Genomic DNA, 24,299 nt, shown 5'->3' on the forward strand with positions numbered 1-24,299 from the left:
ATTAATAGTTTAAAATAGTGTGTATTACGAGTTGAACTTATCATTATTATTAATTATTGGTTAAACTAAATAAATCAAGGTAAAACAATTTAACCTTTTTTTTTATTAGTCAATGTACGAACTCAATTTCACATTTGTCTCCTTTTTAATAGTGCTGTACTCTACATTCATATATTGTACAATACTGCTATCTGCTGTTCAGCGGCAGTACGTCCCGCTAAAAGATCACCTCAATGTGATTTCTGAACTGCTCCAGACCAGCTCCTGACCCACTCAGTCATCAGGCTCAAGTCCGTAAGTATGATGGAGGTCAATTTGTGCTCCATTTGTTTCAAACTATGTATCGAGATGACCTCACAGTTCTGCATCAGAATGTCAACTCAGGCCTTCCTGTGCATGCACAAGTTAAAGCAACAACATGTAACAATTGCAACTAAGCACATCATAGGGTAAAGAATCATACAGTATTTTGCAATGTAACCATATGATTTCTCCAAGCCATCAGCAAAGAGTCATGATGGAAATGACAACAAAAAAATTTGATTACTTTTAAAGTTACGCTAGTCTTGTAATCAACCCATCATTCCATTTCTGATACAGCTTCTCCCATACAGAGTTGCAGTGAGCTAGAGCCTTTCCCACCTGACTGGGTGAGAGGCGGGGTACACCCTGTACTGGTTGCAGGTCGATCACGGTACATACAGTATATAACAACCAATCGTGCTTACATTCTACGGGGAATTTAGAGTTTTCAATAAACCGAATATGCATGTTTTTAGACTGCTGTAAGAAACTAGAGTACCTGTAGAAATCCCTCACAAGCAAAGGTAGAACATGCAAACTCCACACAAAAATGCCCCCCAAAACCTAAGATTTAAACCTCTGACTGTGAGACATAGCATCTAAGCACGTGGCCCACTGTGCCGACTATAGTCTTGTAATTGGCCATAGACAATCCCAAATCGGATCAGCACCCTCTTGTACAGCTTCAAAGATACACATTGTAGTCTGAGTTTGTCAATAACGTCCAAAATTCAAAGTGTGGGAAAAAAAATGTCTCACAAAAATAATAATTTGCACCTTTATCCAGATCTGCACATAAGTGTTTGGCAAGAACATTCACTTCTCTCAAGGACCAGTGTTCACATGAATCTCAAGTGTGTGGTAACACAATGACAGTATTGAAGAAGTTCAAAATCCACTGCCAGCAGACAGTCTTAAAAAATGATGTACAACAATGGCAGCAGTAACCATAACAACAGTAATCTGTAAATTGTCCGTCAGAAGTGAAAAATTGCATACGAATCCTCAGGTAGCATAGGAACCATGGTTACTATTTCATTTTGGTGAGCTGTTATAATTGATAAATAAAATTCATTAGGTACACCTGTACCCACATCAGATGATATCCAATTTAAGAGATATATCAAAATTGCTGACTTAACAAAAATACCACATTTACTCAAACACTGGTCTGCACCCCAACAGATCCCTCACCCCGATTTATCACCGGGTTCATTGTGCAGATGAACAAATAAATGACGGACCTCAAATGGATAAATAAAAGCAAGAGTTTTTTCCACATAGTAGCTGGAATTACCTTTACTATGATATCGGATACCATCATGTGTTGTGGTAGATGTCATAACCACCCCAACCCCCTCTCAGCAGAACAGACATGGCATCTGTAACCCTGAAGTTTATGACAAAGTTGAAAGCGAAATAAATACAGTAAATGCCTCACCACGACTCGGCACTTAAGTCAATACACGTGAAACGCAGGACTGAATGCCGACTTGATATTTTTTATACACCTCTTATATTGAATCTCATTTGATTGCACAGGTGCTGTTTGAGTGTACAGTATGTGCATGTCTTCTCATATAGCTGGCAGGGCTGATGGGTGAGTTTTACTTTTATTTTCCCCAAAAAATGTTTGTTGTATGGTAATGACACTTGAAAGGTAAACCCCGTGGTAAAAGTATTTCATCCAGACATAAATTATTTCTTCTTTCCATGTTTGTCCACAGGTTTGATGCTACTCAGAAAGGCTGCATCTCCGGGAAGACCGCTTGTCCTTTTTGTCCATGTCTGGTAAGGGTTTCAGTCGTCCAAGTCCCGGGTGTCGGACGGCCCGATGGGGAAGAGCACGTCGCTCTCCAGGGAGAGGTTGCTCCCTAGGCCGGTCATGTGTCCCCGCAGCAGGAAGTGCGTCCTCCTCTGCAGGATCCTCTGCTGCTCCTGCTTGAGCTCCATGTAGGAGCGCGAGAAGGTGTGGAATATGGAGGTGACGGGGAAGGCCATGAGGAGGATGCCGCTCAGGATGCTGCTCAGGGCCACCACCTGACCGGGGATGCTGCGGGGCACCATGTCGCCGTAGCCCACCGTTGTCATGGTGATGACCGCCCACCAGTAGGTGGCAGGGATGCTGGTGAACTCCTGGGTAGCGGCCATTTCGTTCTCGATCAGGTAGAGCAGTGGCGAGTAGAGGGCGATGGCCACGCAAAGGAAGAGCAGGAGCAGGCCGAACTCGCGCGTGCAGCGACGGGCAGTCAGCCCCAGAGTCTGCAGGCCCAGCGAGTGGCGAGCCAGCCGCATCACGTAGAAGATGCGCAAAGCTCGTAGCACACGCAGCACCAGGCCCACCTTGTCGAGGTAGCTGCTGCCTGGGCGCCTCTCACCCTTGGAGGTGGTGTCCACCAGCAGTGTGATGTAGTAGGGCAAGATGGCGAGCACGTCAATGAGGTTGAGGGGTTGTCGCAGGAAGGTCAGCTTGGAGCGGTCCTGGATGAAACGCAGGGAGAACTCCAGGGAGAACCAGGCCACGCACACCGTCTCCACGATAAAGATGTTATAGCACATCTCGGAACATGTGCCCTGTTCCAAGACAAAAGCCACAGTAGTTGCTTAATGACCACTAGGGGGCGGTATTGCATTGTGAAAGCTACCACAATGAAGCTTCAACTCGTTTTACATACTGTATTAGTTTATGCCAGTGATTCCCAATAAACAAATGAGGAATAATTTTCCGAGGTAATTAACATTACAAACTAATATACAGAGGATGCAAACATTCTTTACACCCCACTTCAAATGCCACATTTTTGTTATATAAAAAATTAGACCAAAATCAATTATTTTAAAACTTTTTCTAACATCCATCCATCCATTTTCTGAGCCGCTTCTCCTCACTAGGGTCGCGGGAGTGCTGGAGCCTATCCCAGCTATCATCGGGCAGGAGGCAGGGTACACCCTGTACTGGTTGCCAGCCAATCGCAGGGCACATACAAACAAACAACATTTGCACTCACAATCACACCTACGGGCAATTTAGAGTCCCCAATTAATGCATGTTTTTGGGATGTGGGAGGAAACCGGAGTGCCCGGAGAAAACCCACGGGGAGAACATGCAAACTCCACACAGGCGGGACCGGGGATTGAACCCCACTCCTCAGAACTGTGAGGCTGACGCTCTAACCAGTCGGCCACCGTGCCGCCTTTTTCTAACATTAATGTGACAAATAACCTCCACAACTCAAATTCATTAAAAAAAATCTTTTTGAAAGGAGCATTAAAAAAAGAAGATATTATGGTTGCACAATTATGAACACCCATTTATAAATGGGGTTGTGGCTGTGTTTAGAATTAACCAATCACATTCAAAATCATGTTAAATGGGAGTCAATACACACCTGCCACCATTTAAAGTGCCTCTTAATCTACCCAAATCATTTTCGGCTCTTCTAGTAGGTTCTCCGGATACTCCGGTTTCCTCACACATCGCAAAAACATGCATGGTAGGCTAATTGAGGACTAAATTGCCTGTAGGTGTGAATGTGTGTGCGAATGGTTGTTTGTCTATATGTGCCCTGCGATTGGCTGGCGACCAGTTGTGGGTGTACCGCGCCTCTCGCTCAGAGTCAGCTGGGATAGACTTCAGCACACCTGTGACCCTAGTGAGGATAAGCGGTACAAAAAATGGATGGATGGATGTTCTATTAGGCGTTGCCTGACATTTTTTTTTTTTTTTTTGCTTTCTTGCAGAAGCCTGAAGGCGTTGTGCTAACATTGTCTGATATTTGGGATTGTTCATTATTTCCTCACCTTGATTAAGGCACCAGTTGCAGCTAAAGAAAAACAAGCTCAACTCATGATGCTGCCACCACCATGCTTCTTTGTAAGTATGGTGTTCTTTTGGTGATGAACAGTAACTTTTGGAATTGCTGAAAAAAATGCTAAAATGGCTGAAAATTTCACACTTGGTTTCATTGGACCAAAACTAATTTTTCCCTACATGTGGTTGGGAGATTAAGTTTGTTATTGCAAAAATGTTGCCAGGCTTGGATGTTTTTCTTTATAAGATAACGCCACTTTTCCCCATAGTCCATAGATCTAAAGGAGGTTGTTGTCACACATATTAAACAGCCAGTACGTTCCAGAAATTCTCCAGCTCCTCAAATGTTGCTCTCAGCCTCTTGGCAGGCTCCCTGAGCAGTTTTGTTCTCGTCTTTTCATCAATTTTAGAGGGTCGTCCAGTTTTTGGTAATGTCCCTGTTGTGCCATTCTCCACTTGATGGTGACGAGGGTTGGGCATCGTTTGAATTCGAGCTATTCCGGTCCCGATTCCGGTTCCCCATTTTGATTCCGGTCCCAAATGATTCTCGATTCTGATTCTTTTAGGGGGCTGGGTCAAAAAAGTCTGCATGGTTGAAATAAAGGGTGTCCAAATTATGAACATCCATTTTCTTAGCAGTTTGCAGCATAAACGAAAATGAACATTTGACTCTGGGTTCTTTATAACCAGTATCAATATCAAACCTATGAAATAAAAGGCAATATGTGTGGAACTAACCCAATTGACTTAATATCCATCCATCCATCCATTGTCTGAGCCGCTTCTCCTCACTAGGGTCGCGGGCGTGCTGGAGTCTATCCCAGCTATCATCGGGCAGGAGGCGGGGTACACCCTGAACGGGTTGCCAGCCAATCGCAGGGTACTTACAAACAAACAACCATTTGCACTCACATTCACACCTACGGGCAATTTAAAGTTGCCCATCAACAAGCACTAGCTTGCTCGGCTGCATAATGTTTTGTTGCCTGCTTGCGAGCCATATCGTATGTATGGTACGTGAACATACCTCAAGCAATCCTTGAATTAAAGTCCTCTCCCGAGCACCGGTGACTACCAGCACACGTTTTCCCACATTTCGTTCTTATAATACACATGACGCGATCAATTGTTGTTGTCGGCGTAACGAGTAACGAGTGTATCCGGTCGCGTATGAGTTGACAAGATAAAGCCCGGTTTGATACAAAACGGGATGCGGTGGTATCGGAATACAAAGTTTTATTGCAGTAGTCTGACATAGTGCAATCGTGAAAGACCAAATTTGTCTTGTAGTCTGATCCATGCATTACGTGATGTCTGTCTCAAACCTGTTGTCTGTCCCACACCGCCAACATGTTTTTTTTTTAAAATAACTTTATTGGTGCTCAGATATTGACAGTACTACTCCAAAGACACACGACAAGGTTAAAAATAAACTAGCTTTTGGATTCAAATATACTGTACACGATGGCGACGCGGAGTCAATGTCTTTTGCGGAGCCGATCAATGACGTCATTGATCGGATCGGCGAATTATGCCATTTAAGCCGATCAGCATAAAATGCTAATTATCGACCGATACGATCAAGCTGATCAGATCGGTATAAAGTCTAATTATAACATCTTTCAAAATGTCATTATGCTACCTAAAGCAAATCAACACAGTTTAATCTGTTTTCAGCTAAATATGGTGTACACATTCTCTCAAAGTGAATTATTTGGAGGCTACTCACCACTTCTTCCTCCTGCCTCAGTGCAGGCATGGTGCTGATGGAGAGGTTGATAGCAGTGATGGTGACGAACAACACCGATAAACAAGCGAAGATCTTCCCAGGGAGGCCAGAGTGAGGTCGCTCTACCATGTCCCTCAGCTTGGTCATGAAGCGACTCAAGCAGGACTCTGCGGGACGCCCTCCGCTGTCCGAATCAGACAGATCCTGCAGGAGATCCTCCTTCTCAGCAGCTCGCTCCATGGCCTCAAACTCTTCCAGGCGATGTAACAGGCGCCGGCGACAGCACCACTCCAGGCTGTCCTCCGGGACCCCCCAGTAAAGCAACTCTTCCCTGAAGGAAAGGGCGCACATCTCCCTGAGAGACCGCAATTTGCCGGCCCGCAGGAAGGTCAGTATGGTGCGGAAGGCGCATGGGTTGCGGTCGAAGAAGAACTCGTTATGCGTGACATCGTAGTCGTCGCAAATGCCCATGATCTCATCAAAGCTCCTGCACAGGTGCAGCTGGCCCAGGCGGGTCAAAGGGAAGTCCTCCAGAGTGGTCCAAGGCAGCTGGTAGCGCATGCCGCCCACGTTGATAATGGCGTGGAGTTTGCGTGTGTTAGACACCGATGGAGGGTCACCGTTGGTGGGAAGCCCAGGGACTCGTTGCGCCCTTTTGTAGAAAGCTCCCTTACAGGCCTCCTGCTCCTGCAGGGGTGGAGGGTCGAAGGAGGTATCAGAGGCGCAGCTCAGGGCGCTGTAGTCGTAGTCGGAGCCGTCACCTGCCAGCAGGGTCATGGTTACTGGACTACTTTCATCCCTGAGCCTCCACCTGTACGCTGTCACCTGTAAAAGGGGATCAGCGAACCAATCGTGACTTTTGCAAAAGAACGCGTTTCTCGAAGACACTAAATTGTCGTCAGTGTTTACAACGTAATCACGACTCAATCTTTAAATGTTAGAAGACTAAATTGTCATTGAAAAACATTTGTTTGGCTCACCGAAGACAAAAACATATGTTAAGCTTCATGAAGACTCATTCATTGTTTACAAAAACCAAGTTGGGTTCAGTGAAGACTAAATTGTCTTCATTGTTTGCAAAAACATGGATGTGAGGTAATTTAAAGACTGAAATGTCTTAATTATTTACAACAACAAAAAAAACTGTTACGCTCAGTGAAGACTAAATTGTCTTCATTTTTCCCCAAACATTTTTTCATGTTTTGTTTCTAAATACGCGGCACGGTGGCCGACTGGTTAGAGCGTCAGCCTCACAGTTCTGAGGACCCGGGTTCATACCCGGCCCCGCCTGTGTGGAGTTTGCATGTTCTCCCCGTGCCTGCGTGGGTTTTCTCCGGGCACTCCGGTTTCTTCCCACATCCCAAAAACATGCATTAATTGAAGACTCTAAATTGCCCGTAGGCATGACTGTGAACGCGAATGGCTGTTTGTTTCTATGTGCCCTGCGATTGGCTGGCAACCAGTTCAGGGTGTACCCCGCCTCCTGCCCGATGACAGCTGGGATAGGCTCCAGCACGCCCGCGACCCTAGTGAGGAGAAGCGGCTCAGAAAATGGATGGATGGTTTCTAAATACATTGAATATGTTTGAAGGTAAGTACTGAAAACGTTCAAAAGAACCAATTGTGTACTGAATTTATAAGATATAGGTTAAAAATATTTTTCATCAGCTCAGCTGGCCTGATTTTAAGGGTGGAGCTAAAAATTAGCCCCTTGACAAAAGCGGACTGAGCGTATTCTTTCTGGCATGAGGACCTCTCCTACCATATAACTAACAAGCGCGGTCTATGGCTATTTGCTGGCAGTGTTGGAAAACTTCGTTTTCTACACGAGCTAGTTCACAGTTCAGTTTACCATTCCAAAAATGAACTACTTCAATTCATAGTTCATAATAATTTTTTTTTTACCAAGTTCACCATTCAAAAAAATTAACGAGTTGATAGTTCTTTTTTTCCCCCAATATGTTACTGACAGGCTATTACCATCAAAATACTGGCATTTAATTTCCTCATTGTTGCCACAGATTTAGTCGGTAGTCAGTAGTAGCCAGCTGTAGCTTTCACCCAATCTCAAAAACATGACAAAAAAACTTGTTGCTCAAATAGTCTTTTTAAAATGAAGAATTAAAATTAAAACAGGACTTTTGTCCTTAATGTGCAAACAAAAACATGCAACACAGTATGACAGGAACAAAGGTGAAAGGACATTGACAACTTTGTATTCCTTGGAGCTCTGGGAGACTACATTGACAAAATATTTCATCTAATCTATTCTTGCATTACAAAAAATGAATTCCACATTATAATAGTGTGATCACACAGTGTTTTAACTAAAGTAGTTTGATACAAAGAATAATTTTCCTAGTAATCAAGTTTTACAACCATGTACTGCATTACAAAACAACCAAGGCACACATTCAACCCCATTTACGCAGCGTCCCTGAACACACCTTGCACACACAGGCTTCTGTGACGTGCCTACTGAATGTAAACATGAATGGCGGTTGCCAAATACAGCGTTCATCCCCGACATTTGAAGGCTCGAGTGTAGTGTGTCCATATGAGCTTTGTCGTGGAAGTCCTAAGCAAAACCTGGCACTCTTGAATGAAAATGAAAGTTTCGTTTGAAAACCGTTCTTTGACGCCAGAATAAGCGTGTTCTCAATAATGTACATACAGGGATAAATTAACTAAGTCCAGTTCACGTTCAGCAAAATATGAACGAGTTCATGAACTGTTGTTCATTGAACTCATTTAGGTATAAACACTGTTCACAGAAATTGCGAGTGACTTAGGGAAAATATCCATCCATCCGTTTTCCTCCGATTATCCGAGCTCTACTCGTGGGAGCAGCAGCTGAAGCAGGGAAGCCTAGATTTCCCTCTCCCCAGCCAATTCGTTCAACTCTTCCGGGGGGATCCCGAGTTGTTCCCAGGCCAGCCGAGAGACGTAGTTTCCCCAGCGTGTCCTGGGTCGTCCCTGGGGCCTCTTCCCAGTGAGACGTGCCCGGAACACCTCACGAGGGAGGCCGCCGAGAGGCCGCCTAACCAGATGCCCGTACCACCTCATCTGACTCCTCTCAATGCGGAAGAGCAGCGGCTCAACTTGGAGACCCTCCCAGATGACCAAGCTTCTCACCCTCATGTCATCCTCATCTGTAAGGGAGAGCCCGGACACCCTGTGGAGGAAACTCATTTTGTCCGCTTGTATCCGCGATCTTGTTCTGTTTCGACCCACACCTCGTGACCATAAGTGAGGGTAGGAACGTAGATCGACCAGTAAATTGAGAGCCTTGCCTTTCAGTTCAGCTCCTTCTTCACTACAACAGACGATGCAGAGTCTGCACTGATCTGCCTGTCGATCTCCCGCTCCCTTCTTCCCTCAGTCATGACCAAGACTCCGAGATACTTGAACTCCTCCACTTGGGGTGACCCAGAGAGGGCACTCCACCTTTTTCTGACTGAGGACCATGGTCTCAGTTTTGGAGGAGCTGATTTTCATCCCAGCTGCTTCACACCCGGCCGCGAACCGTTCTAGTGAGAGCTGGAGATCACGGCTTGATGAAGCCATCATAACGACATCATCTGCAAAAAGCAGCTACTGATGTCATCAAACTGGAACCCCTCAACACCCCAGCTGGACCTAGAAATTCTGTCTATAAAGGTAATGAACAGAATCTGTGACAAAGGGCAGCCTTGGCTGAGTCCAACTCTCACAAACATATTCAACTTACTGCTGGTAATCTAGACGAAACTCTGACACTGGTCGTACTAAGACCGAGCAGCCCTTATCAAGGCTTCTGGTACCCCATACTCCCGGAGCACCCTCCACAGGACTCCCTGAGAGACACGGTCGAACACCTTTTGTAAGTCCACAAAATGCATGTTGGGCGAACTCCCATGTACCTCCAGAACCCTGCTGAGAGTGTAGAGCTGGTCTACTGTTCCACTGCCAGGACGAAAACCACACTGCTCATCCTGAATCTGAAATTTGACTTCCTGACTCACCCTCCTCTCCAACATCCCTGAATAGAACTTATTCAGGGATGTCGTTGGAATACACCCTCCCGTGCCCTTTCTTAAAAAGGGGGACCACCACGCTGGTCTGCCACTCCAGAGGCACTGATCCCCGATGTTCACGTGATGTTGCAGAGGCATGTCAACCAGGACAGCCCCACAACATCCAGAGCCTTTAGGAACTCCGGGTGGATCTCATCCACCCCCATGGCCCTGCCAATGAAGAGCTTTTTAACCACCTCGGTGACCTCAACACCGAAGATAGGCGAGCCCACCTCAGAGTCCCCAGATTCTGCTTCCTCATAAGAAGGCATGTTGGTAGAATTGAGAAGGTCTTTGAAGGATTTGGCCCACCGACTTACAACGTCTTGAGTTGAGGTCAGCAGCACCCCACCGCCACTGTACAGTGTTAATGGTACACCTCTAATAAAATAAAATAAAAATAAAAAATGTAAGTTAATGATTATTTTCTAAAAACAATCAAGTTTATCAGTTTGAACATTAAATATCTTGTCTTTTTAGTTTATTCAATTAAATATAGGTCGAACATGATTTGCAAATGATTGTATTCTGTTTTTATGTTTAACACATCGTCATTGGAATTGGGGTTGTAGTATAAGACCATTTCTCTTGCCTTAATTTGCCTGAATTTGTTATTTGACGAAGATTAGATAAAGATTTTATTTATTATGCCTGTGAATATTCTCATTCATCCAGGTAATTTAATTATCAGGGCACTGAATCGCAACTGGACTGTTCTGTTTGTCTTAGAAGACGTTTCGCCTCCCATTCGAGTTCATGCTTCATCAGTTCATGCAACAAGGATTTTATTTATGTTTTAGAGGAGAAGCGGCTCAGAAAATGGATGGATGGATAAATTAATATCATGCAGCAATATCTGAATTTGCACATTCATATTTTATTTAGTTTTATTTTATGTTCATGCTTTGATCTAAAAAAAATAATCGGCAGTTATTAACAAGTCACTCAGTACTTCAGTAGTTTTTTTTCACTGAGTACTTTCTTACTCAAGAAATTATTTGGAGGACTACTTTTTTACTTTTACTTGAGTCATATTATTCTAAAGTAACAGTACTCTTATTTGATTACAATATTTGGCTACTCTACCCACCTCTGTATGTATGTTCCACATATAATGAGGACAGACAATAAAATGCTACCATACCATACCATGTTCGGTTCATTTGACTCAGTTGTTATCATTGTTTACAAAAACACATAAGTTAGGTGGACTGAAGACTCTAAATTGTCTTTTTTTTCTTTTTAACAAAATCACTTATGTTGGGTTCACTGAAGATGAAATTGTCTTCATTGCTTCCAAAAAAAAAAAAAAAACATGATAGGTTGCTTGAAGATTCTAAATTGTCTTTTTACAATTGGTTCAGTGTAAACTTAAACATATGTCCAAAATCATAATGTCCTTGGTGGGAAAATCAAGCAGAATGTTTAGTGTTGCTTTAAGGACTTACTGTATGTGGCTGATGCTCAAGCAGATTAAATCAATTCCAGTAATTGAATTGCATTGTCAGCAATTAAAATGTCAGCGCTAGGATCTGCTTATAGAAACTGTTTCCGGAAGGAGGTGTGGGCTTCTAAAAGAGTGAATCGAGAGGAAGTGAATGCTTATTAGACACCTGCACTCTCACACTCTGATTAAAGTCAGCTGAATGTTCCACACGCAGAGATCATCTGCCTCAGCCAAAGAGGTTTTAAAAGCTTTTAAAAGCTATTTATCAGAAAGAAAACTATACAAAATTATTTCTGTATGATTTTATAAATGAGCCAAGAAATATTTTTTTTGGGTCAACATTGCAAGATTCCTGTGACAGATGTAGTTACAGATATAAGTTTGAGCGTGAAATTGTTGACATCATAATACGCAATTAACTGTACATGCAATGTTTTATGTAACATTGCTGCTGTTCCTGTTTGAACTTTTTAAAATTTTGTTTTTAAGTGTTTACAAAAGCTTTATGTTAGATTCATTGAAGAGTAAAATTTGTCTTTGTTGTTTACAAAAAACTGTGTAAGGTTAATTAAAGGCTCAAAATTGCCTTTATTAAACACAAAAACACATAAATTAGGCTAACTGAAGACTAAAGTGTCTTCACTGTCTCCAAAAAAAACAAACTGATGACTAAATTGTCTTTCGTGTTTACAAAACAATTTTGCTAGTTTCACCGAAGAACCAAAATTGTCTTTGTTTACAAAAAAATGTGTATGTTAGGTTAAATTCATTGAAAACTAAAATTCCCGGCGGCACGGTGGCCGACTGGTTAGAGCGTCAGCCTCACAGTTCTGAGGACCCGGGTTCAATCCCCGGCCCTGCCTGTGTGGAGTTTGCATGTTCTCCCCGTGCCTGCGTGGGTTTTCTCCGGGCACTCCGGTTTCCTCCCACATCCCAAAAGCATGCATTAATTGGAGACTCTAAATTGCCCGTAGGCATGACTGTGAGTGCGAATGGTTGTTTGTTTCGATGTGCCCTGCGATTGGCTGGCAACCAGTTCCAGGGTGTACCCCGCCTCCTGCCCGATGACAGCTGGGATAGGCTCCAGCACGCCCGCGACCCTAGTGAGGAGAAGCGGCTCAGAAAATGGATGGATGGACTAAAATTCCCTTCATGATTTACAAAAACTGTATGTGAGGTTTACTGAAGACCCTAAATTGTCTCCTGTACAAGCAATGTTACATGAAACAATGATGCTGTTGCTGTGTTTTGAATTTCTTATAATATGACTGGTTGTGATAAGTGCTATATAAGTAAATTTGACCTGCCTCCAGTGAACTCACTTAATTTGAGTCAGTTCATTTGGGCGGTGGCCAGAGCTCTAGCTCTATCATTAGTTAACGCCAGTCCATTTTCTATAGTGTTTGAGTTCATTAAGTTTGCGTGGGGGAGCTTGAGTCTCATCTAACTAATAATCTAATCTCAGCTCATTTTGGGTGAGAGGCGGGGTACACCCTGGACTGGTTGCCAACCAATCGCAGGGCACATACACAAAAACAAACATTCACACCCACATTACCACCAATGGACTTCACTCCTACACAGAGAAAAATAATGCAAGCACACGGAGAACATGAAAACTCCACACAGTTGGGCCGCAGAAGAGATTTTGGACCCCAAAAATTATCCAGAAATGCACCAAAAACATATTTGGTTCTTACCAAGTACAGAAACTAATTGCCTACGATCAAAAGAAAATCTCTTGCTCTTGCACTGGGGTGTGTTAATGGAAAACGTGTTCAAGTCAACCTTTTGCTACTTGTAAAAATATTAGTAAAGAGCAAATTTCTTTTGGGCCAGCAATAGTAATACTAATAATAATAATATGGATGTATGTAATGTACAAGGTGTGTCAGAAAAATTCTTGGACTGGTGTCACAAAAATTATACAGTATTTCAAGCCCAAAATATAAACTACAAGTTTTTCCCTTCGATGTAATCGCCCAGGAGTATATACTGTAACTGTCATCTCAGCTCTCTGCAGCCATTGAACTTTTATCCGTGTGCTAGTATATAAATATCTTCTGTGTCAGGTCATCAAACAATAACCAGAATGAGTGATGATGAGACCAGACTTGCGAGGGAGCCTTATCACTGGTCATCAGTCATGGATCTTCGAGTATCACCCAGTGACCAAACACCAGACCCTTCAGTAGGAGAAAGGAAAACAGTCAAAGTCCAAAGTCAAAGTAATGTTAATCGCATTACTTCGATGTGAAGGGAATTGTCCACTGTGCATTCTTGCCACAGGGCCAGACGATCAACCAGCACATCTACACAGAGCTCCTGTGGCGTTTACTTCATTCAGTGTGTGAGAAGAGGCGAGAGTTGTGGCAGGACAACTTGTGGCTGCTTCACCATGATAACGTGCCAGCTCACAATGCTTTGAGCATCGGACGGTGTGCTGGAGCAACCTTCCATCTCACCCGACCTGGCTTTGCGGGATTTTTTTCCCTCTTTCGCAAGCTCAAGGGTTTCGACATGGACAACATCAAGATGAATGTGACGTGCGGCGGATCCCAGAAGAATCTTTCCCGGAGTGCGTGATGGCTTTAGACTCCAAGGGGAGTACTTCGAAGGGGAAAACTTGTAGTTTGAATTTGAAGTATATCTTTTGTCACGCCAGTCCTGGAACTATTCTGACACACCTCGTATGTAATTGTTACTTTACCTCTAGCAGCCTTCAACCTCATGAACCTAGACAACGCAAGTATTGTTCCTCAGCAGGAATAGCCTTCAAATCATCAAAAATAATCATGGCATAAGAGTGTCCACTGGATTTCTAAGTTGTGTTGGTGCAGTAGAGGTTATCAATTCGCCCACAGTGCTTCGTCAGTATGGATGTGCACGGGCCTACGCCACTCTCCTCCTGCATTAAATCACACTTAACCCCTCCAGGCTGTTTGATTCCTCACTTTAACCGACTGTACTTTTGCCTCTCCACATTCACAGGAGCATTTTTTTTTTTTTGTATTTTGAAAGCCTCCTCTCACCAGAAGAATACTGAATGTGCTAGCATGGGATGAAAGGCAACAAGGGTGAGAAAGGCTGTTCCCTCCACCAGTTCGGCAGCGGTCTGGCCTCTCCGTGTGCCAGCGTGATCACAGGCAGGCCATGGGGCATGTTCTCCAGATTGCCTGGTGACTCACTGGCTTGTGTTGTGTTTCCCGTAGTGCTCTCTACATCACCACTACTGAGGAAGAACATTTTATTCAACAGCACTGCAAAACCTCAGCAATTTTTATCCATATCATTGTCCTATATGAACATATAGGATTGTGCACATTTAAAAACAACCACTTCCTTAGCTAGCTGCTTGGTATGTAGGTTGATTGTCAGAAAAGGTGATCATATCCATTTCTCATTTTATTTGTTACATTGTTTATTATAAATAATTTCAAACAACATGTTGATTGAAATGGAACTTGGATTTGAGTGCAGTGTTCCCCCGTTATGTCACATTTCATCATTCGTACCCCTGCTAGATCTCAGATTTTTTAAAGAGATTGTTTTTGTATGGGTTTTTACAGCATAGTTACTGACTTGAATACCATTGGATGTGGGAAAGGAGAGCCACAGATGCTGGTGCACTTTTCATCTGTATAGTGAATGCCGGGAGAACATTAAAACACAAAGACACTCACGCAGGAGCTGCTGTTGGCTACAGCTCACGCCCAGACACTCACAAGTGAAGTCACATGCCACCTCACCAGGCACTGCCTCTTGAAAGAACAGGTGTGTACATAGACATATGACAGAATATGTACAGTATGCTTGCAATTTAATTTCTTTTTTTGCACTCAAGTACATTTACAATGTGTTTAAAAAGTGTTTAAATAAATATTTTTTTACAGGTTTAAATTGTGTTGAAAGCATGCGGGAGGTTTAAAACGTTTTCACCCATTGTGGATTTGGGTTTGGACAGCATAATACCACAATAAATGGGGGGTCACTGATTGGTCCAACATTCCTGCATGGTCATGGTTTTCAGTCACAGTTCAAACAACCATTGGATGGTCTTACATCAATCACTATAGCACCACTATGGATTGGTCATGAAGTCACTCAGTGTGTGTACCTGTTAATCATCATAATCTGATGTGTAACTACATTGTCACTAATGATGTGAATTTGCAGACATGTTTACAGTGTATTTGTTAGTTGTTGTTTTTCCTACTGCTATAAAAATAAATAGTTATGGTCCAATCCTTAAAAAAGCTAGCTAGACAGGCAAATAGCTAGATAGGCTTCCAAGTCAGCTAACAAAAATTAATATACAGTGTATGTATGGACACAATTATTCATAAACCTTTTGGTTGTATATGCACTAAGCTGACTATCAAACCAATAGTTACACATACAGGTACATCGAGATAGAAATATAAGCAAACCTATATGCTATCTAGGCAACTAAGGAAGATTGATGTATGTATAGGTAGACCTACTTATTCATAAACCTGCTGATTAGGGAAACTATATCACCTGCAAGTTTACAAGTTAAGTTAAATAGCTATAGTTACAGAAATGCTAATTAGTTTGAGAATCAAACTAGTTTGATGACCTAACTGGCAAACTGATAAAGATTTTTCACCTTTAATCCAAGAGGCTTGTTAAGATCCATCCATCCATCCATCCATTATTTTCTGTACTGCTTATCCTCACTAGGGTCACAGGTGTACTGGAGCCTATCTCAGCTATCTTCGGGCGAGGAGGTGGGTACACCCTGAACTGGTCGCCAGCCAATCGCAGGGCACATAGAAACAATACGGGAAATTTAGAGACTTTAATCAACCTACCATGCATGTTTTTGGGATGTGGGAGGAAACCGGAGTACCCGGAGAAAACCCATGCAGGCATGGGGAGAACATGCGAACTAAACGCCGGTCCTCAGAACTGTGAGGCAGAGGTGGTAACCAGTCGTCCACCGTGCTGCCTTCTCAAGATCTTTTCTCTAAAATGTTTTCAACAACCAAGAAGTCCAGTTATCTTATAGTTTGCTGAGTACTCTAAGTAGTTTGGTAGGTTTGTATCTTAATCACACGAAAGACTTTACAGATCTTGCAACGGAACTGAAGGTCTAATTTTGACCAGGATTAATAATTATTAAAAGGTCCTGAGTTTCATGCCAGTGGAAGGGAAGTCATGGACATGGAAGATTCTTTCCAGTCTGTGTGAGTCAAGGATCTGCATTTGGCTCACTTAGTGCATGTATGAGTCAACAATGAGGCTCAAACATATTTATAACAGCCTTGTCATTCTTGCCATGTCGGCTGCCCACAACATTGCTTGTTTTGGTATGTCATCTGAAACTGGAGATCGGTCAATCCCTCAGGTTAAATGACCATCCCAACCACACCAGGTCCCTTTGCTATCCCCAAATATTAATCCACTTCCTGTTCCCTTAACAGCTCACTGTCCTGTAATGGGCTCTAAGAGGATGTTGTTTCCTGAAATTATTCCAAATCTGAGAGCTGACCTTCCGATTTCTCGCTGTCTTTCTCCTTCTGAATCTAGTCCAATTAGGGACTAGCTCCATGTGACAAAAATAGGGTTATACAGAAAAAAACAAACAAACAAACGAAAAAGAACACAAATTGGTCGATCAGTCTTTCAAGTCCCGGATATCCTCCCGATCTGGACCTCCAATGTGGCGGACAAACAAATACCAATTACCTGACTGAAAGCGATCTATAGATGGATGGAAATTGAAATCAGCATAAGACTGTTGGCCATCGTAAGGAGACACATTTGATTTAAAAGACGAATGATTAATGCACCAAAACAGATCTGATAATGGCAATGAAATTCTGACAAAATTTCCATCATTAAGAGAGTACAACCATGACCAGGTGAGTAACTAATGTGTAATGGATAACAGGCTTCACAACGTAGGAATGCCAAATGGGCAGTCCATAATCTCGCTGTGCTCTGTAAATTCTAGAAGCAACTCACATAAACACCTCATTCGCACAGCTCAACTTCTCCTCATCGACAATTAAGATGGTGTGACATCAAGATAGCACTCTGCCCGCAAATTAATCAGTGCTCACTTTTAATCTCATGATGCTCCTTTTCCCACCGAGTTTCAAGCATGCGACCTAATGGCCAATGGCTGTGTAAACAATGACAATAACCACTTCTTCACTGTCGCTAGCTGACAAAAGTGACGGGTCTGTAGGTGGGCGCAGAAACCAAAAACCAAACAGCCGATCATTGCCTACACAACCTTTAAACGTCTGTGTGCCAGTACTCAGTAATTGTCCCGGCAGAATGGGGTGGCAGACGGTACAGAGCACTGACCCGGAAGATAGAAACCCAGATTGAAAGCCAGACAAGAAATCTACTTTTACAGCTTGCAGTGGCAAAAATACTCAAGTTGATGAGATAGAAAAAATGGACCAAAAGGGTATACCTTATGTCTGGACTGATGGATGTGAAATCTGCCTCTAACGATTCAGTCCATCCATCCATATTCTGCCGCTTATCCTGTTAAGCATTATCCTGTTCCTATTTATCTCAGCTGAATGAGGCAGAAAACACTCTGGGCTGGAGGCCAGTCAAGCACATGACACATTTAGACAGACAACCATCAACACTCATGTTCCCACCCATGTCACAGAGCAGGAATTGATCCCACACTGCCTGCACTAAAGTCAGACGTGTGCTTGTCTAGTAATTATTTAAGGCAGCCTCTGTGGCCATTAATATTCCAGAAGCTATATACAGTTGGACAACTTTTGATATCGATCCATACATCCAGTAGTTTTGATGCAACAAATGTATTTTACATTAAGCTGTGACATCATTGCAGTTTCATTCAATATACTCAATTAACATCCACCCATTACTATTCTACAGTATATTCAATTTGACATTATTTTAGTCTAAAATTCCGATACATTCCATGATGGCCAATTTAAGCTCATCCCGAATTTCACATTAGTATTAAGATGATACAGAGCCTCCAGAGTCTTTACAAAAAGCTCCAAATCCAATGTGGTGGATGTACACTGAGCCATGACGGTGCACCACTGGTGCTTCGTCAATCTTCCTCTAATGAGACGTGGGGTTAACTATGGTGGACCCTTCACATGTGAAGACACCTGGGAATAGCATATTTTAATTACTTGTCATTTTTTTTAACAGAGGGGAATCAGGAAGGCACTATTAGTTAGTTAAAACTGGAACAAGCCATTAGTTGGTCTCATTATAGCTGTAATTACCTGCAGGAGAGAGAATAAATGATCGATAGCATATCATCTATCTTGGCTTCAAACTTTGAGAGGCGTGTTTGCGTGGCGAACAGATGATCTAATATTTCTCTCTGGGGTGAAAATACAAACAACTCCACAGAGAGGTTCACAGAATTAAAGTTCCGACCATACAGCCACTGAGTGGAAAAATGCGAGCTAAAAGAACAGCTTTAATGTATATCCCAAAGATCCAAACGTTGAGCCTTAATTTTAGAGCTCAAGAATGCAGTGAAACCAAAACACAATGCCTCCTGGGGTTCAATTTGTTTGGATTTAGAACTAAGCAGTACAGTGATCCTGTTTTTGCACCTCACAGTTCAGAGGTTTGGGGGCACCATCAGGGTGTTGCCTCGGCCAACCCTGTGAATTTGTTGGCTACCCTACTGGCCACCCCACTCGTGAGTCAGTCACATAGATCCTAGCGTCAGTTATATTTAAAGGCAGAAATGTTCTAGCAGCATACACCCCCCTCGCCCACCCTCGTCGCTGATTATTTTGTGCACCAGAAAAAGTCTATCAGCACCACTCGTCTACAATTAGTTTCGGCGGCAGAAATTTTCAGTAAACCCCCCCAACCGCCCAAGTCAATGACTTGTTGCGGCCACCCCACCACCCATCAACTAATGTCCTCGGCCACCCCACCAAAAAAAGTTCTGGAGGCGCCCCTGTTCAAACCGTGGCTTCGACTTTCCTGTGTGAAGTTTGCATTTTGTCCCTGTGCTTGCGTAGATTTCCCTGGCTTACTCCCAGATTCCAAAAACATGCACGTTAGGTTAATTGATGACCCTACCCACCTAGGTGCTTTCCTCATCCGAGCGGGGGACTTTAACAATACTGACCCCAAAGCTGTGTTTCCTAAACGCTACTGAAACATTGGCATTCCAACATGGGGAAATCACACTCTGGACAATGTTTTTACCCCCCTGAGAAGGGCCTACACAAGGCCCTTCCCCTCCCCCACCTCGGCGTCTCAGACCATCTCACTGTTATGCTAATGCAAGCTTACAGACCACTGGTTAAAGTCTCCCAACCAGTTATGAAACAGGTACGAGTGTGGCCAGAAGGGTCCCTTGAGGCACTTCAAGACTGTTTCACCACCACGGACTGGACCATGTTCAAACAGGCTGCTACCTACAACTCCATCAGAATCAGAATCAGAATCATCTTTATTTGCCAAGTATGTCCAAAACACACAAGGAATTTGTCTCCGGTAGTTGGAGCCGCTCTAGTACAACAGACAGTCAATTTACAGAACACTTTGGAGACATAAAGACATTGACAAAAAACAATTGTGTCCTCTAGCACTTAGAGCAGTTCGAATGACTAATATTGCAATAGTCCGGTGCAATGACCATTGTGCAAAGGGCGCTGAGACTTCAAGGAGTGTATGCGGTTTAAAGTGACGAGTAGTGCCATAATCTGGGACAATGTTGGTTGTGCAAATGTTACAGATACTCCTCAATCAGTGTGCAAATGGAGCAGATGCTACTCTGGCATGAGTGGCCAGTGTATGCAAATAGTGTAGCATGGCGAGACAACTACAGTGAGTGCATGAGTAATACATAATTGGCCCCACAGAAATGTGACAACGAACTCAAGTCAAAAAATTGCCAGCTTGTTGTAATGGAATTATAGGTTAGCTGTTTAAGAAGTTGATTGCAAGAGGGAAGAAGCTCTTGCAATCAACATCACAGACCTTCCGGAGTACACAGAGACTGTTACTGCCTACATCAGCAAGTGCATGGATGATGTCACCACCACTAAGTCCATCATTGTCCGTGCTAATCAGAAGCCATGGCTGGAGGTGTACAGACTACTGAAGGTCAACAACGCGGCTTTTAGATCTGGGGATGAGGAGGGCCTGAGGACAGCCAGGGCCAATTTGTCCCCTGGCATCAGGGAGTCCAAGAGGGAGTACTCCAGGAAAATCGCCCACCGCTTCAGTGACAGCAGTGATACCAGTAGTCTGTGGCGTGGTATTCAGACCATTGCGGAATATAAACCCTCACCGCAGATCTGCGACAGCTCCACCTCCCTGCTAAATGAGCTAAATTAGTTCTTTGCTCATTTGAGGCACACAACAGCACCCCTGCACACAAGACTCCACCCCCTCCTGTTGACCAAGTGCTGACACTGACTCGGGACAGCGTGAAAAGATCTCTCGACAGGATCAACACACAAAAAGCCCCGGGCCCAAATAACACACCTGGTCGTGTTCTGAGGGACTGTGCAGCTGAACTCACAGGTGTCTTCACGGACATCTTTAACACCTCCTTGAGTCAGGGTGTTGTCCCCACGTGCTTCAAAGCCACCACCATCATCCCGGTCCCAAAGAAGTCGTCTCCCTCCTGCGTCAATGGCTATCGTCCGGTAGCGCTCACTCTCATCCTGATGAAGAGCGGCTAGTCATGCACCACATCAAGTCCTCCCTCCCCCCTCCTTGGACACTTTCGAGTTTGCATATCGGTCCAACAGATGACGCTGTCTCCACCGCCCTCCACTATGACCTCACACACCTGGAGGACGCATATGTCAGACTGCTGTTCATAGACTTCAGCTCAGCATTCAATACCATCATCCCGCCACAACTGATCTACAAATTGGACCAGCTGGGGCTCAACACTTCAATGTGCAACTGGCTGCTGGACTTTCTGACAGGGAGACCGCAGGCTGTATGGGTCAGCAGCAACACATCCAGCACTGTCACTCTGAACACGGGGGCCCCTCAAGGTTGTATGTGAGTCTTCACCCTGCTGACCTATGAGAGCAAACCGACATACAGCTCCAATCTCTTCATCAAGTTTGCAGACGACACAACTGTGGTGGGTCTCAGCAACGGGGACGAGACAGACTACAGGAGTGAGGTGAGCCATCTGGCCGGGTGGTGCACGGACAACAATTTCTCGCTAAAGTGGAAAAAATCAGCGAGATTCTTGTGGACAGTTTTATTCATCAGGCTGTCAGGAATCTGAACTCTCTGCCCGCTCTACCTCTTCTGTCCTCTGCCCACCTGAACTCTGAACGCTGACGCCCCACAAACATGCACATGCACACACTCACACACACACACACACACACATACATATATCCATCCATCCATCCATTTTCTGTGCCGCTTCTCCTCACTAGGGTCGCGTGCGTGCTGGAGCCTATTCCAGCTAACATCAGGCAGGAGGCAGGGTACACCCTGAACCGGTTGCCAGCCAATCGCAGGGCACATACAAACAAACAACAATTCACACTCACACTCACACCTACGGGCAATTTAGAGTTGTCAATTAACCTAGCATGAATGTTTTTGGGATGTGGGAGGAAACCGGAGTGCCCGGAGAAAACCCACGCAGGCACGGGGAGAACATGCAAACTCCACACAGGCGGGGCCGGGGATTGAACCACGGTCCTCAGAACTGTGAGGCAGACGTTCTAACCAGTCGCCCGCCGTGCCGCCGCACACATATACACACACCAAACTCAGGGTCGCACCAGCTACTTTAGCAGCACTGGGGTTTTTGCCTTGGTTCTCTGACCTTGACTATGTTGCACATGTCACCTGATCTTTGATATTTGCACATTCAATTAATACTTTTTATACTGTATATACCATAGTTATTTTTTTTAGCTTTTTATATTGATGTTATTATTTGAAATTTTTCTTTTTCTTTTCTTCTGTAGCACTTCGGGCCCTTGAGAACCGCAATTTCAATCCTCTGTATGTGTTACGCATATTGAAGAATTGACAATAAAAGCACCTTGTACCTTGTAAATTATACATAGGTGTGAATGTGATTGGGAAACCTTTTTTCTCTATATCTGATGGCGACCTATCCAGGGTGTACCCTGCCTCTTGCCCAATGTCCAACGGGATAGGCTCCTGACACTAATGAGGACAAGTGCTATCGAAAATTTATAGTTAGAACGAAGCTAGATGATGGTATGGTCCTGATCACAATTGGTCTCTTTGGAGTGAAAAAGCAAAACAGAAATTGTCTCATGAAAACTGAACAAAAAATAAATATAATACACAAAACTACCTCTACTGAATCACTGTTATCCATGACTGCTTGTTTGTTTTATGCCTTTCTGGGGCTGTTTTATGGTACTAATTTAAAAAGAATGATCAGCCTTAACAAGGGGTGTGTCCCCCATAAAACGAACATTAGAAGAGATGAAGACTATACAAAGGAAGTTACATAAAGTTACATATCTGTAACATTTGCACAACCATTGTCCCAGATTATCGCACGACTCGTCACTTTAAACCGCATACACTCCTTGAAGTCTCAGTGCCCTTTGCACAATGGTCATTGCACCGGACTATTGCAACATTAGCCATTCGAACTGAGGACTGCATCTTTTTGCACAATTGTTGTTTGTTGTTGTTTTTTGTCAATGTCTTTATGTCTCCAAAGTGTTCTGTAAATTGACTGTCTGTTGTACTAGAGCGGCTCCAACTACCGGAGACAAATTCCTTGTGTGTTTTGGACATACTTGGCAAATAAAGATGATTCTGATTCAGATTCTGATTCTGATTCTGATAAAGTAAGCGGACCCAGATTTAAAGCTTTAAGACTCCTGCATCATCATACACTACATCACTTGCTATCAAAGTTAAGGTACACTGTTTTATTGTTTTAGTAATAGCAGTGGTTCCACTGCATTTTTTCTCAAAAATTCAAGTAGGGATAGTAGTAGTAGTATTAGTATAAAGTCAGTACATCAACACACAGTGCAATTTACTTCACTTATTCAGAGAACAGACTGAGCAACATGACTGAGCATTGTGTGATGAGACGCGGGTAAACTTGTTACCATGGCATGTGTGCACACTGCATCCAGAATGCACATGGATGTCATGTGTAAAGGGTATGCCAGATGCCATACCAAAAATCACAGTCACTTTTGCATCTCAGGGGGGCCTTGTTGACCTAGAGGAGCATGTATGTGCCAAAAAGTCAGATGGTATCAACTTTTGGCTGGGAGAGCACACATCATGTAGTACAAGTAGATAAGGTTGAGAGTAAAGACCAGTGCAAAGAAAAAACAAAAAACATACCGTGATCTTGAATCCAAGCAGCTGTTTGTTGGCTAAAAGATGTTTAGAGGTGAAGCATAAAGGATGTTTTAAAGCAGGTTAGCTGATGATGATGATCAACAGGCTCTCTTCCTCTCTCTCTCGCCACCTCCTTCCCTTCAGTTCCCCACTCTCTCTCGCTCCCTATTTAGAGCGCTGACATCAGAAGTGGGCTGTGTCGTTCAACCGAAAGCTTTTGGAGAGAAATCCATGGCAACCGCCTTCTCGAGAGCAGAGCCGCTTCCGCTGCACCTTTTAAATAAGAATAATCACATGCTTTTCATTGTAGCTTCACACAAAAGGTCTGATGTGAATGTCTGTGGGTTTCAACTCACCAAGTGGTCCAATTTACCACCAAACTTGTGCTCCCTGACACACATGACAATTCAGTCAGTGGACAAAAGTGGTGCAAGTACTAAAATTGTACATTACATGACAATTACATCATGTCGAGCAAACCTATGTGTCGATGGAAGTTACGATTTTTATGATTCAGATTCCATTTTCAATACTGCTTAATGATTTGATGATAGGACATTTTTAGTGCGCGCGCGCATGTGTGTGTGTGTGTGTGTGTACGTGTGTGTGTGT

At 43.6% G+C, this 24,299-nt stretch overlaps 1 protein-coding gene across 2 annotated transcripts; it reads right to left on the minus strand.

Annotated features, from left to right (window-relative positions):
- Nucleotides 1–83: 83 nt before the first annotated feature.
- On the minus strand, nt 84–24,081 carry kcng1 (potassium voltage-gated channel, subfamily G, member 1). Of its 2 annotated transcripts, none has more exons than XM_061790285.1 (3): nt 23,691–24,081; nt 5,844–6,668; nt 84–2,877 (listed from the first exon to the last, which is right to left on the minus strand). In XM_061790285.1, the coding sequence occupies exons 2-3, from the start codon at nt 6,618–6,620 to the stop codon at nt 2,104–2,106; spliced, it is 1,551 nt and encodes a 516-aa protein (XP_061646269.1). In that variant the 5' UTR covers nt 6,621–6,668; nt 23,691–24,081; the 3' UTR covers nt 84–2,103. The 2 variants fall into 2 exon arrangements, with proteins under 2 accessions (XP_061646269.1, XP_061646276.1); XM_061790292.1 differs by lacking the exon at nt 23,691–24,081 and adding an exon at nt 17,797–17,852.
- Between the last annotated feature and the right edge of the window lie 218 nt (nt 24,082–24,299).

The sequence above is a fragment of the Phyllopteryx taeniolatus genome, chromosome 1, assembly GCF_024500385.1.
Source record: "Phyllopteryx taeniolatus isolate TA_2022b chromosome 1, UOR_Ptae_1.2, whole genome shotgun sequence".
Lineage (NCBI taxonomy): Eukaryota > Metazoa > Chordata > Actinopteri > Syngnathiformes > Syngnathidae > Phyllopteryx > Phyllopteryx taeniolatus.